The 14,346-nt window shown below is 43.9% G+C and overlaps 1 protein-coding gene across 1 annotated transcript in view; it reads right to left on the bottom strand.

Moving 5' to 3' along the window:
- The window catches only part of Tnfrsf19 (TNF receptor superfamily member 19), a 68,576-nt gene extending 59,127 nt beyond the window's left edge, over positions 1 to 9,449 (bottom strand). The window contains exons 1-2 of the mRNA XM_052190502.1: positions 9,375 to 9,449; positions 8,960 to 9,070 (exon numbers count right to left, since the gene is read on the bottom strand). Coding sequence (XP_052046462.1) covers positions 8,960 to 9,070; positions 9,375 to 9,443 — 180 coding nt within the window. The 5' untranslated portion in view covers positions 9,444 to 9,449. The remainder of the gene's footprint in view (positions 1 to 8,959; positions 9,071 to 9,374) is intronic.
- Positions 9,450 to 14,346: the final 4,897 nt, after the last annotated feature.

The following is a 14,346-nucleotide window of genomic DNA, read 5'->3' as shown; positions in this document are numbered from 1 at the left end:
GTGAAGGAAGGAAGGAAGAGGAGGGTGAGCTAGTCACCAGCCTGGACTTAGAACTGGATTTCTTTTCTTTCTCTATTTTCATGGTTCAACCACAAATACCAAGGGTCAAATTTATATTTTGGGTTTAAAAATACCCTATGCATTGTTTTTTGTTTTTTCTTTTTAAACATGCAGTGTTGTAAAAGCTTGAAGGAAGAACCCGGTACTTCCTGAGATCACCAAGCCGACTGCTTTATCAGTAAACTTTTCAAGTGAGAAAATAAACACACTGATAAAATAGCAATGCAATGGGGAAGGCATCGCCCTTAGTTTCTTACTTTCCCTCTAAAACTGTAAGCACGCAGTCCTTAACGCGGACTCTCCTAGACTCTGGAGTCACACACAGCCATGCCGGAAGATAGATAGCTGGGAACGCGCGCCACCGAGCAAACAGCGAGTGGGCCAATACTGTCCAAAGCAGTACTTCCTAAGATTCCCTTTAGGGATTAAAGTCTCAGGAGCAGAGGCTGTAAAAGGCTGCAGCCACAGCTCCCTTCATCCCGGAGTCTTCGTGGGTGCCATGGGTGTGTGAAGGCAGGGCAGGGTGCCGAGTGGGAGGAGCCTAGAAGCTTCTTCTCCAGGTTCTGGGCCCAACCCAGCTGCTTCCACCCCGGCTGGCAGCTCCCCGCCCGCCCGCCCCCCCGAGACTCTCAAGCCACATTTGGTGGCTATCCAGTAGCAGGATGGGATGACTCAAAGCCAGACAGTCCCTAAACCTCCTCTCTTTTCTGCCTTAGAAAAGCCAACACTTAGCAAAACACAGGCTGGTGCCACCACATTCAGATTTGGGACAGTTCCCCACACCACAGGGGGCCTCTTAGACCCTCTGTGTCCAGGAGTGGCTCCCCAGGGCCTCTGGGCCTAATAGCACTATTTATTTGTACAGCCAGTGAGTTATTTGCTTCGGTTCTTTGAACTTTAAAAGTTAAATGTTAAATTCCAAATTTAAGTGGGAAAGAAGTTATTTGTGGAGAAAAACAAGGGCACAAAACTCGTGATGTCAAAGTAGGTTTATATGGCTTGTGCTTAGAAACCAGTTTTTTAATTTCCTTTAATAAAACAACACCAAAGAGCTTTAAGAATCTATACTTTGAGCTCTTCAAGAAAAATTACAGGAGGGGACTTACTGCTATCTGCTGAATGTGCTGGACTCACTAGTACAACTATAAAACAAAACAAAACAAAAAAACGAAAACTTAAAAGGTAGAAATGGGTCTTTTGACATATATAATCAAAAATTATATTAATTTTTGGTGACTTTTATTCACAGGGATGAGAACCTCTTTCAAAAATTAGACATCCTCTAGAAACCCGAAGCTGGACACTTGCCCAGCTGAAGGGAAAGTGGGTTGTTTACAAGAGCTCCCTTTTTTTACATTAACGAAAGTCATCCCAATAATTGGTTAGAAAAGCTTACTTTGAAAACCATGCCAAAGGCTTGAAGCCTGCTTCAAGTGGTTCATGCGAAAACTAGTTTCCTGATTTACTGCTGTGAGGCGATCATGTTAAAGGCTGGCATTCTTTCTCTGGGAGGAGGAGGGGCCAGTGCTGATGAACCTCCAATGTGGTTACTTGGTGCAAACAAAAGTCCCCCTCTACCCTGTATCTCACCAGAGTCCAAGGGATGCTGAAAGCAAGTGGCATTCAGGCGAGCTCACAGCCCCATGTGCCCGGCGGGTACCACCCGAGGGGCCGTGGGAACAGTCTTGGGGGCTTTGACTCTGGCATAGAAAAAAAAATCACTCTATTATCAACCATGTTAGAATTTTTCAAAAGATAATAGGGTGTACACGTGTGTACATACATACATCTCAGCAGGTGGAAGTTGCCCAAACAGGCTCCAAATGACTCAGTTATCTGTCACGTTCTTTCCCAACATACAGTTAAGATGGCTAAGGGCAACCAGAAGGAGCAGAGAGATTTAGGACCTGGAGGAGAGGAGCGTAGGAACCAAAACGAATTAATGAAATGAGGCTGCTCATCACGGTGCCCAGAGCACCATCGGTGCCGGGAGCATCATTGGGTACAGGGAATGGATGGGGTTAGAGCCTGCAAGCGGCGATTCTCATCTGCGAGGTGGGGGCAGAGACAAAGACATCTGTTTAGAACATGGTTCTCCATCAGCACCTTTCTCAGCTCTGCCTTGCAATTCCAATGAGATTGACAATGTTCAAATGAGATACAATTAAATGATCAGTGGCTCTAGCTAAACACATTTCGAATGTTTAGCTGTAGGGGCTAATTGTTCCCAAAGTGGTGACAGACATACAGACCACTGTCACGGGCAATCCATTAGACAGTAATCTATTGGAGCAATGACAGAATGAGAAAGGTCATAACTCCAGGTGACCACACCACTCCTGATCCTGGCATATGGTAGGTTAACATCAGTAGTGACAAATGAATCAATCCCCAGGTGACCGTTGTCTATCCCTAAGATGGGAATAATCACGGTCCTTACATAGGCCATGTGGTGTGAAGATTCTATTATTTAGTACCCAGAGTCACATGCTAACATCTGCCGATTTGTTTTGGTCATATCATCTGCCATCACCACTGCAAGATATTTATTATAGAATAACAAATGTGAGCTAGAGAGAAGACCCAGTAAGAACACTGGCTGAAGTTCCACAGGGCCAAAGCTCAATTCCCAGCACCCGCATGGCAGCTCACAACCATCTGTAACTCCTATCCCCTGGGATCCAACACCCTCTTCTGAATTCCAGGGGATCAGGCACACACATGATTCCCAGACATACATGCAAGCAAAGCATAAAAATAAGTAAATATAAAACCACAAACATAAAAATAAGTTAATCAGATAAAATCACAAAGCATACATGAAAAATGACCATTTTGTTAAGAGATGTCCTTAGGGACACAACACACCCTCAACTCTCCAGGTTTCATGAGGCTATGGCTAAGCTACAGTGGCACAGGAGGGAAACATGTGGATCAAAGTAGCCAACATATTGTCAGAGCTGGGTCTCTAAGCAGACTTCTTGTCTGATAACCAACAGAAGGAGAAAGGAGGCTGAAACCCACTGATCCCATCCGACGGGTCCACCTAGGCACAGAGCATCTCCAGGAGCTCTGCTCCAGAGGCCGCAGCAAGCATCAACTACATATTAAAGATGGCGGAGACCTAACCAGTAATGAGCCTAGATACCTCGAGGAAGCACAGAGTTGAAAAACTTACAAAGGAAATAATAACTTGGAGTAATAAAACCACAGGCGGGAAATGTACCTAGCCTTGCCTATCCAAACTATCTCTAACTTTGGCTTGAGAACACAGATACACACTTGCAGGGGAAAACATAAAACGACCCTGGTGTGTGATGATTCAGAGGCCTCAGCCTTGGAAAAGGAGGGTTGTAGACATGGCTCAGCAGTAGAGCCCTTGCCTAGCATTGAGTTGTGTTTCGAGTGAAATGAATGACCTAAAAACGGTAAGGTTATCCTATAGCTCTTACATTTAGGGAAAACAAACTTTATTTTACTCTTTAAATAAAACTTTAGGTTTTTATTACTAATTCTCAGAGCAAAAACTAAGATTAAAGACCTTATGAAATACATTACTTGTATAAAAATTTATTAATGTGCATTCTGTTAAATGTTAGGACCTTAAAAAAAAAATGCCCAACGTGGATGAATTCATTCAACCCCTGGGCAAATGTACTACTGTACTAGGGGCTGCGTGGGCTGGATAGTAAGGTGACAAAACTGCACTGAGAGGAATTGCCACTCTCAAGCGAACACCACAGGTCATGTGCTAACATGTCTATGTGTTAACATCATCATGTACACCAAGGCACTGTGGGTGCTGCCCCCAGAGCATTGTGGGTATGGTATGGCTGGGTAGATGTTTCAATGCTTAGGGAAAACGGCTACCTAGGTGTCTTAGTAACTTTTCTATTGCTGTGACAAAACACCATGACCAAGACACCTTACAAAAGGCATTTATTTGGGTTTATAGTTTCAGAGCATCAGAGTCTGGTGACAGCAGAGCAAGGTGTCAGGAACAGCTGAGAGCTCACATCCTCATCCACAGACAAGAGCAGAGAAAGCGCTGGTCATGGCACCAGGTTTTTGAAACCTCAGAGTATTTCAGAGTCCTATGGAATCTATAGAGTCCTTTGGTTTTCCCAGTGTGTTAGTTTGAAAGAAAATGGCCCCATAGCCTCATATGTCTGAATACTTGGTCCCCAGTTGGTAGAACTGTTTGGGAAGGGTTAGAAGGTATGGTCTTTTGGAGGAGGCTTGAATTTGTTAAATATCTGTTAATTATTTTCAGGTCTGTGTTCATGAGTTTTGCTGTTCTTTGGGTTTTCTGGTTTTGGTAATGCTTTTGTCTGATTTTGATATTAGGTGCTGTTATCCTGACACTCACTGAGTGAATTTGTGCTCTCCACGTCTGCATTACAGGGCAGCCTGGGGAACACTGGTCTAGTTTCTTGATTACTAGTGAACTCCTGGCTTGGGACTTTCTGCACGACAAGGGCAGTTTACTGATGATTATTGAGTGGATCTCCTCAGTAGATAAAGGCACTCAGAGACCCATTTCTCTTGTATGTTTTGGTAGATTGTGTCTCACATAGAGTTGTCACATTTTATGTTCAAGATAATGGATGTCACATTTGCATGTCCATAGTCTGCAGTGATGCTTTCCTTCATTTGTGCTATTTGTGGTGTGTGTCCTATTTTCTAGTTCCTCACTTAGGCTGGTTAGGAGTATCTTTGTTTTGTTTGTCCTTTTTAACCTTTCTGAGCAATCAATTTTTGCTTTTGTTAATTTTCCCTTTCCATTTCCTGTCCCCTAACTTTCTAGTTGTTATTGTCTATTTTCTTCTCAGTTTGGACTTGATTTGTTCTTTAGTTTTCTAATACGGAAACCTAGATAGTGGCTTTAGATCTTTCTTTTTTAAAATAAATGCATTAATTCGACCCACTTATTCTGAAGTACTGCTTCATTTCATATCACACCCTTTTATAAGCCTGTTGTCATTTTCTTAGGAAAAGTACATTGCTTTTGGTTTTGGTTTGTGGGTTATCTGTCATGGTGCTTTTTAATCTCCAAGCACTTGAGGACGTTTCCAACTATCTACTTGTCTCTGGTTTCTGCTATATCATTCTGTCTATGGGTGGAGAGATCACACATTTCAAATATTCTTTTAAGTGTGTAAAAAGCACTTAACAACCAGACTTGTGGTCCAGGTTGCTGAATCTTTCACGGAAGCTTGAGACAAATGAATACTCTGTTGGCACTGGGAGAATGTCAGTGACATGCACTTTGATTGATGGAGGTGTTGCTGTCGGCGGTGACCTTGCTAAGAGTCTGCCTGGTTCTCTGCAGGCTTCTAATACAGGGGTGTAGAGGTCTCTACTCTCCTGAAGGATTCTCAGCTGCTCACAACTTGCTCTGCCTCCATTTTCCCCAGGCTTCTGCATCTTTTATCATTTCCTTCCTTCCTTCCATCTTTCCTTCCTTCCTTCCTTCCTTCTTTCTGAGACTGGGAACTCATTATGTAGTGCAGTGCATGTTGGCTTTAAATTCAGGATCCCACAGGGTCAGCCTTTCAAGGGCTGGGATTACACCTCAGGGTCACCATTCCTGCATTCTCCTTCAATTCAGAAGGACAGCTTCACAGGGCACAAGATTCTGGGCTGGCAGGGTTTTCTTCTCTTAACGCTTCCCATCATTCACTCGGCTTTCTTCTTTCACATGCTCCCTGAGGAGTCGGATCCACTCCCGTCTCTGACCTTCTCGCTCGACTTAAGACATTCTTCTTTTAATCATCACTTCACTTTCTCTTGTTGCAGAGGTGTCCATTGAGAAGTCTTCAAGGCCCAGATCCTTTCCTTCATGGTACCTAGTGACCAATGGCCCAGTAGAAGCATTCTTTTGTTTTCTTGTTTGTTCATTAAATTCTTCCTAAGGATTTCTGCCTCTGCTTACACTGTCCACTTATCCCAAACAATGCCCATTTCATCCTATACATCACATCAGTGACAACTATTTTTAAATTCTCTTTATTACAATACCAATTCTTCTGGCACACTTGTTTCCTATGTTTGCTCGGTCTCTTCTTTTTTTTAATATATATTTTTTTTATTTATTATATGTAAGTGCACTGTAGCTGTCTTCAGACACCAGAAGAGGGCGTCAGATCTCCTTACAGATGGTTGTGAGCCACCATGTGGGTGCTGGGATTTGAACTCATGGCCTTCAGAAGAGCAGTCGGTGCTCTTACCCACTGAGCCATCTCTCTAGCCCCGCTTGGGCTCTTCAAATTGAGCTTTTGCTTTTGGGTATGCTTTTTGTTGTGCTTTGTATTTTGTTTTGTGGCTGTTACAAATCATACCCGGTAAACTGGGTAAAAGGGAATAGTCTATATATGCCTTTAGTGTGGAAAAGCTGTGGGGTCTGAGAAGCAGTCCCTATCCCTCTCACTATGTCTGTCTTTTTTGTTTGGCTTTTGTTTTGTTTTGCTTTGCTTTGTTTTGTTTGAGACAGCCCTGACTGTCCTGGAACTCACTCTGTAGACCAGGCTGGCCTCAAATGCAGAAATCCACTTGCCCTGCCTCCCGGGTGCTGGGATTAAAGGCATGGGCCACCACTATCCTGCTAAGTCTATCTTTTTGTGAATCTGTGCCCTTGGGCTATGACCTTCAAGATACACCACACACACACACACACACACACACACACACACACACCCCTCTCCCTCTGCCCCTTCACCCTTACCTCTCCCTCACCTCCTCTCCCCATCACTTCTGAGACAGGATAACTAGAGTGAGGTGGCGCTGGTCTTTCCCTCTCCCATGTCACACAAGCTCTGGTAATAGAGGCTCTAGCCACCCTCCAGGTTCTTGCAAGGGTGGATCTCCTCAAGAGTACACTGCCCTGGCCCCTTTCTGAAGGCCACCTTGTTAGAAGAGAGGAATTCTCTTTGCTGTGCACCCTTGGTACCCTGGAGAGGCCACCCTACACAGGGCTGCAAAGTTCTGCATTCTCCTACTTCTCCACACAAGGCTTTGGCAATTTGTCAAGGACAGTTCCAGCTTCCTGCCCCAGAGGGAGGTTGTGAGGTGGGTGTTGGGGTGGTTGAATCTGCCTGACTCCCAAGGGTTTACTTCTTAAAGATCTCAAAGAAGCTGATCCTTGAGTTTGTTCAGCTGCAGAGAAGCCCCTGGTCTGTGCAACCAGAGACTGTGGAATGATTTTTCCCCTCCACTTAAAAAGTTTACAGCTGTTTGAACCTTCATCTTCTGGTCTGATCCTCTAGATATTTATTTTATATTTTACAGTCAAAAGACAAAGATAAGAAAACAAACTTTAGAAAGAGTTTTTCTCATCTTAGAATCCATGAAGTTCCACTCATCTTTCCCCAGTGTTAGGCAAATGGATCCCAGGGGCTGGAAGAATTATGTTTCCCTTCTGGGTGGCTGAGTGCTTGAATTTCTTTGCTGGCCATGGGCAAGAGGACCTGCTATCTACCCAATATGTCAGACCCTATATCTGAAATAACCGTTAGTTCAGACTAAAACCTTTCTGATAAGATGTAGTAATTAACTAGCTATCAGAGAGCTGGAAGTCACTTCAATCCAGATGTAAAGTCAGGACTCTGAAAGCCACCACCTACTTAGCTTAGCAACCAGCAAGAAAAACCCTATGGTTTGTGGAATGCATAACTCTTTGTTTCCTGCTGTTTGTAGATTGTGGATGATAAGACTCAGATTTAAATAAGAGCAGTCTGCAGGGGAGAGGGCTCTCCATTTAGAAGTTGCTCTCCATAAAAACAAAAACCCATTGTCTCTTTTGTAACAGAAGGCTCTGATGCCTCACTGAGAACAAAACATTACACCAGTTCCTCCCAACTAATAACATCTTCAAAGGATTAGAAAATAAAGCAAATGGTGGGTGTTTAGCTTAGAAGGGGCCAAGAGGAGAAACCCCAAGATATGAGCAGCTGTGATGAGGATTTCTTAATGAGCAAGATTTAAAACGTGCATGCTAAAGTAGTAAGATTGTAACACTGGCTTCCTTCAATACCATGGCCTGTCCTGTTACATCCCATCAGCAACGGTAACATTCATTTTAATTTTAAGAAAAAGAAGGCCCAGAAAATGATAGTATTTCTATTTCCACTATTCACCCCTAGTTATTTATGTTTATAGTAGAATATTGGTTCTTTATAGTTAACCTCCCCAAAACATTCTGCCATTGAAATACTAAATTATAAACATCAATGGTGTTTGTAAAATTCTGGTTGTTAAGTGTTAGGGTTCTGTCTAAGCTCCACCCCACAATTACCTGGCAACAGCCAGGTATGCCCCACCCCACAGTTGCCTGGCAACAGACAGGTAAGCCTGGCCTATAAAAGAGGATGCTAGGCGCCCCCTCTCTCTCTTATTTCTCTTACTCCTTTTGCCCCTCTTGGACTCTCCTCCCCTCCCCCCTCTCTCCACATGGTCATGGCCGGCCTCCATTTTTCTACTCTCTCTACTCTCTCTACCTTTCTCTGCCTCCACTACCCCATTAACTCCCATCCTCTGCCCTGAATAAACTCTACTCTATACTGTGTCTGTGTGTGTCTGGTCCCTTGGGGGAAGGGATGCCTGGGCATGGGCCCGCTGGGGCACCCCCTTCTCTCACACCTCAGTATACCATATTCTCTAAAACCTCTTTTTCTTTTTATGATCACAACATTGGTGCTGAAACCATAACAGTTAGATCTACTTATCTCAAAATCAAAAACAAAAAAAAAGCAGGGATTAGAAGGGAATTCTTTTATATCTCAATAAAGTGGCATAATGAGCCAAGAATTCTGTCATGTTACCCAAAGTGATGCTAATAGCCAACTGAAAGAATGCAATTTGGAACAGTGGAACAGAAGCACTGCATGCACCGGATATGTACCTTGGACAACTCCATGCCAGGTCCACACTGTTTGCAGAGGACACAGTTTCCAGATTGATCCTTGAATTCTTGCTGTCTGCAATCTCCGGTTTCGCAATTCACTTTACATGACTGCAAAAGAAAAACCATTCCCCAAATGTCATCTTCAGCACCACTGCTCATGCTGTTTGTAAGAAAGAAACGGCATCTACAGAGTTGCTCACATGCACCTGAGTGAGAGTAAAAACCACCTCGGTGGGGCATCAACTTAATTTTCATCTAAGAAGAAAGGCTGCTTTCTGAATGAGTGGATGAACTTGCTGTCTTCTTGCCCCAGCCTCATGGAGAGCTGAGGTTACAGGCGTGAGCCACCCAGAACCTGGGGCTATGATAGGAGGTCTTTCTCCATGTTCACATGAAAAAAGCGGGAACTTACCCAGTGGACCAGGAGGAGAACAGCAGCAAAGAGCACTGTCCTGGGTACAGATAGGACCTTGAATGCCATGGCTCTCACCAGACGTCTTTCCCTGAAGAATGCAAGTCAAGACAGGAGGGAAGACAACGTTAACATGCAAAGTCTTAGCGACCACTCTTTACTTACTATATAGCTACGTGAGTGCCAATCTTTGTCCACACAAGGCACTGAATGTTATCTATCTTTTAAAAAGAACCACTTTTATTTTATTTTATTTTATTTATGTGTTTGAGTGTTTTGCCTGCATGAATGTCTCTGCACAGCATGCAAGCATGCATGGTACCCACTGAAGCCAGAAGAGGGTGTTGGATCCTCTAAAGGCTGGAGTTACAGACCGTTGTGAGCTGCCATGTGGGCACTGGGAATTGAACCTGTGCCTTCTGGAAGATCAGCCAATGTTCTTAAAACTGCTGAGCCATTTTCCCAACTTTTAAATGAACCACTTTTTAAAAAGATACCACAGGCACAGAGAGACGCTTCAGTATATAAAAGCACTTGCTATCAAGCCTGAAGACCTTAGTTTCCAGGCTCCAAGAACCAACTTTTTAAAATTGTCCTTTGGCTGCCACACAGTGAATGGGTATGTATGTGTGCAAAACACACGAACACACACACACAAATAAAATAAAATAAATGTAATAAAATTTCATAAACTCTGCTTACCTATATGATACATGCAAAACTCCTACTGGCCCTGAATTGTGTCTGTCTTACACTAGCCTTTATTTTCTACCCAAGCCTTTCCAGTGACCAATGTACTTCAACCACACAATGGCTTGCAACTTTCTGATTGTAACTGTTTGACCAGGCCAAAAGAGTAACAACAGCAACAAAACAACACTTCTAAGAGCCAGCATGTCTCTAGCATGCTAATTTGCTCACTCCAGAGACCCTCTAAAGCAGTGCTTCTCAACCTTGCTAACGCTGCGGCCCTTTAATACATTTTCTCTTGTTGTAACCTGTAACCACAAAACTGTTTTTGTTGCTACTTCACAACTGTAATTGTGTTACTGTTATGAATTAAAATGTAAATATCTGTGTTTTCTAATAGTCTTAGGTGATCCTTGTGAAAGTCATTCAACTCCCAAAGGAACCATGGCCCACAGGTTCAGGACCACTGTTCTAGAAGGTAAATACTATCAGTCTTTAGAGATGGGAAATTGAGGATCAGAAAGAGCTAAGTAAACTGCTCCAGGACACTCTGCAGCTAGAGCCAGCCACAAGCCGGAACGGGGCAGTTCTAAGGCAAGGCAGAGAATGCAAACCCTGCACAGGTCTGGGGATCGCCACCTGCCCCCAGGAACAGATGTTGAATCCGAGGCTGGACTTGAGTGACTCCTCCCCAGAGCTGCACAACACAGAGTGAGGATCGGTGATCACTAGGAAGCTCTCGTTTAAAACATCTAAATGCCATCAAACAAGGGATGCAATGAGAGGCAGCACATTGCAACAAAACATCAGTCCAGCTTCTTGACGCAGGCACAGAGCCAGGACAGACATCACGGAGAGTACTCTGAATAAATATAGATTTGGGATGAATTCAAACCTTGCTTCTTCTTGGTTATGTCTCTCCCTAACATATCTCAGACGCATCCATGGACTGACTCTCTTGCCTAGTCAGAAGGAAGAGAGGCTAAGGAGATGAATTTCATCCCTGAAGTATATACAACAGGTTATCTCTTGACATAGTCTTAAGATGTTAAAAAAAAAAAAAAGGGTGATTCTCTCTAAGTTAATAAAGTGTAATTTAATAGCTGGGTGTGGTGGCACATACCTTTAATCTCAGCATTTAGTAGGCAGAGGCAGGTGTATCTCTGTGAATTTGAGGCCAGCTTGGTCTAAATAGTGAGTTCAAAGACAGCCAGAGCTACATAGTGATACCCTGTCTTGAAAACAAGGGGAAAACGTGTGTAATTTATATGGAATTACAAATTAACATAGAAAGGCAAGTACAGGCAGAGCATCCCTCCCATGAAATGCTCAGGGCCAGAATAGTTTGAGATTTCAGATGTCCTGTGATCCTGAATATTGGTACATACACCAGGAGATAAACTGTGTTGGGCCTGAGGACCAAGTCAACTCAAAATTCATTTGTTTCACATACAACTTAGACGCATCGCCTGAAGGTGACTTTACAGGGAGATTTTAATGACTGTGTGCATCAGAGAGTCTCCATCGGGTGGAACCCCCACGTGTAGCAGCTTGCTGGCATATAAAACAATTCAATTTCCAACCTGTTAAAGCAAAGCACTTATACCAAATAAGAGAGAGAGAAATAGACGGCCTGAGTCAGTGTAGGGCATAGTCAACAGAAGACTCTCTAGAGATACTATGTGAATTTGCTGGAGCACATACAGAGTTCGGAGACCCAGGGGTACTGAGATGGCTCAGAAGGTGTTTTGTTTTGTTTTGTTTTGAGACTGACTGGCTCAAGAGATCCTCCTGTCACTACTGGGATTATCATGATGTACACACAGTTGTGCCTGGCTTTTGATGTGTGTATACTCACTGAGCCCTCTCCCCAACCCTCCCACCAGGTCCCTCAGGGGTTTGTTCTCTATTTATTCTGAGTAAGGGTGTGCTAACTTGCTCCAGGCTGGGCTTGAATTCGATTCCTCTGGTCTCAGCCTCCCAAACATTAGATCTCTGCTTTTCAACTGAGCCCAGCTCAGGATATACTTCAACTAACTATGGCCACGGCGCGTGGTCCTACTGCGACAGAGAGCAGCACAGCACAGCAGGATGAACAAGAACAAACCGCTCAGTCTGTGGGGAGCCAGGGTTCCTGCAAGCTAGTCATCCCAGGAGGACTAGGAGTCCTCCAGCACAATGGGACAGGTCACTGATACAGTGTTTCTGGAACACGGGAACTGCTATAAAGCATTAGCAAGTGCTGTGTTGAATGTTGATTTTGTTTTTTAATTTTTTGAGACTTTATTCATGCAAAACATGTTGATTATATTTCCACCCTACTCCTTCTCCTCACACCCACTCACCTCCATTTTCCACCTCTCCCAACTTTGTGTCTTTTTAAAAATAAAAATAATCTTCTGAATCTAATTTGTGGTGCCACAAAACCCCACACAGGGTTTTAAACATTCTGCTATGCCACTGCAGACTTGAGTCTTGTGTGGCTGCATCCATCCAATGACCAGCTTCCTTAGAGAAAGGAGAATCACCTCAACAAAGCTGCTGACAAGTGTATCAGGAAACAGCAAATTTAATTATTTTTCTACTCGTTCAGCCTGATGTGAGCTAAGAGTTATGAGGTGCCTTGGGTGAGGACGGTACTAATGACGTACATCTGGAAGCAGCTCACAGCTCTGCAGACACCTTTTTCTTCTACATGCCTTTTATATCCTGGCCAAGGAGCCCATTAGAAACCAACAGCTTCACTGTGGAGTGTTGTGAGTGTGACCATGAATTTCCTGGAATAAAATGAGATTCCTTATGAAATTCTTTGGCATTTATTTAAAACAAGAATGGGGGGGGGAGAGAAATAAAAAGAAATAGCTAGCATCAATAATATTTAAAATAAAACAAAACCAAGACTACTTGTGAATTTTTTTTTAACTCTAACATTCAGGATTGGGCTAAAAGACAGAAAATATTCATTTACATTTCAAGATTCTATGTATGTGGTATTAATTTATCAAGTCCCAGATATACAAGTGACTGTGCTTCTGTACCAATGGTCTGTAAGTCTGGAGATTTTGCAGGTAACTAGAATGTCCATGCTGGAAATGCCTTCTAATCACCCAACACCCATGTCTACAGGACAGGTGCAGCGAAGCTACCCCTAGCTGGCACTTCAGAACAGACATCCCTGCCCTGGTGTCTGCCTGCAGCTATGCCCAGGTATCAGAACTGGGCCAGAATGAGAAGGTACAGGAATCCAAAGTACAGGGCTGGCACACATGCCGCCAGCTGCCCTGAAGAGGCTCTTACACATGAAGCCGCCCCGCGTGCTCATTTGCGTGAATGGGCGCTAATGCAGATGTGTCCCAGCTGACCCAGCTCGGCAGGGACAGAAATACAACAAGTGGTATCCATGCACACCACTGGTGCTTGCTGGAAATGAAAAAGAAAAAACAAACAAACAAACCTGCGCCACGTGTACATGGGCAAAGGAAGCCTTAGTTACACTCAGCAGCTCAGGAAAGCAATGGCCAGGAGACTCCCAAGTCAGCCAGGTTGCCCAGACCTCTAGAGCAGTCCCTAAATCGATGCCTGCGCCAGGCTGACTGTCAGAAGATCTGGAAGGGTGAACATCGCCTGGGTACTTTGGCATGGTGTCCCCCAACCTTCATCCATCATCCATAGCTGCTTGCTCCTCCCCCTTAGTCTCTAGCACTTTCTTTAGCTGAGGCAATGCTCGGATTTTTTTTTTTAATACTCATTCATTATGCATACGAGTGCTTGCCTACACTCTTGTCTGTGTACCGTGTGTACGTCTGGTGCCTTTGGAGATCAGAAGACGGTGTTGGATCTCCTGTACCAAAGTTACAGTTACAAGGGCTGCCACGTGGGGTGTTGGTAAGTGAACTCAGATCTTCTGCAAGAGCAACGAATACTGAGGCATCTCTCTAGCCCCAACACATGGATTTTAGAAATTAGTTTTCAGCATTATGAAGGACTTCACGGAAGCATGAGCCAGCCTGTCAGCCCAGAGCCCATCTTGTGGTGACATACACCAGAGCCAAGCATGCCTCGTCCCTCGAATGTAAGAAAACATCGTTTTTTCATCTCCTCTGTTCACTGGGCTCCTGTCTCATAGTCAGTCACCTACCAGCCATGTGTGCTTGGCACCAGTCAGGGTTTGCAGACTGACCAGCTACGACATCGATTTTACTCAAGAATTATAACTAACATAGAGCATGTTACTGATATATGCTAAATGAAGACTAACCAGAGATAATATTTTATCTTAGAT

The sequence above is a fragment of the Apodemus sylvaticus genome, chromosome 8 (genome assembly GCF_947179515.1).
Source record: "Apodemus sylvaticus chromosome 8, mApoSyl1.1, whole genome shotgun sequence".
In the NCBI taxonomy this organism is placed as follows: domain Eukaryota; kingdom Metazoa; phylum Chordata; class Mammalia; order Rodentia; family Muridae; genus Apodemus; species Apodemus sylvaticus.
The sequence above is the reverse complement of the archived record's forward strand: the minus strand, read 5'-3'. Positions and strand labels throughout refer to the sequence as shown.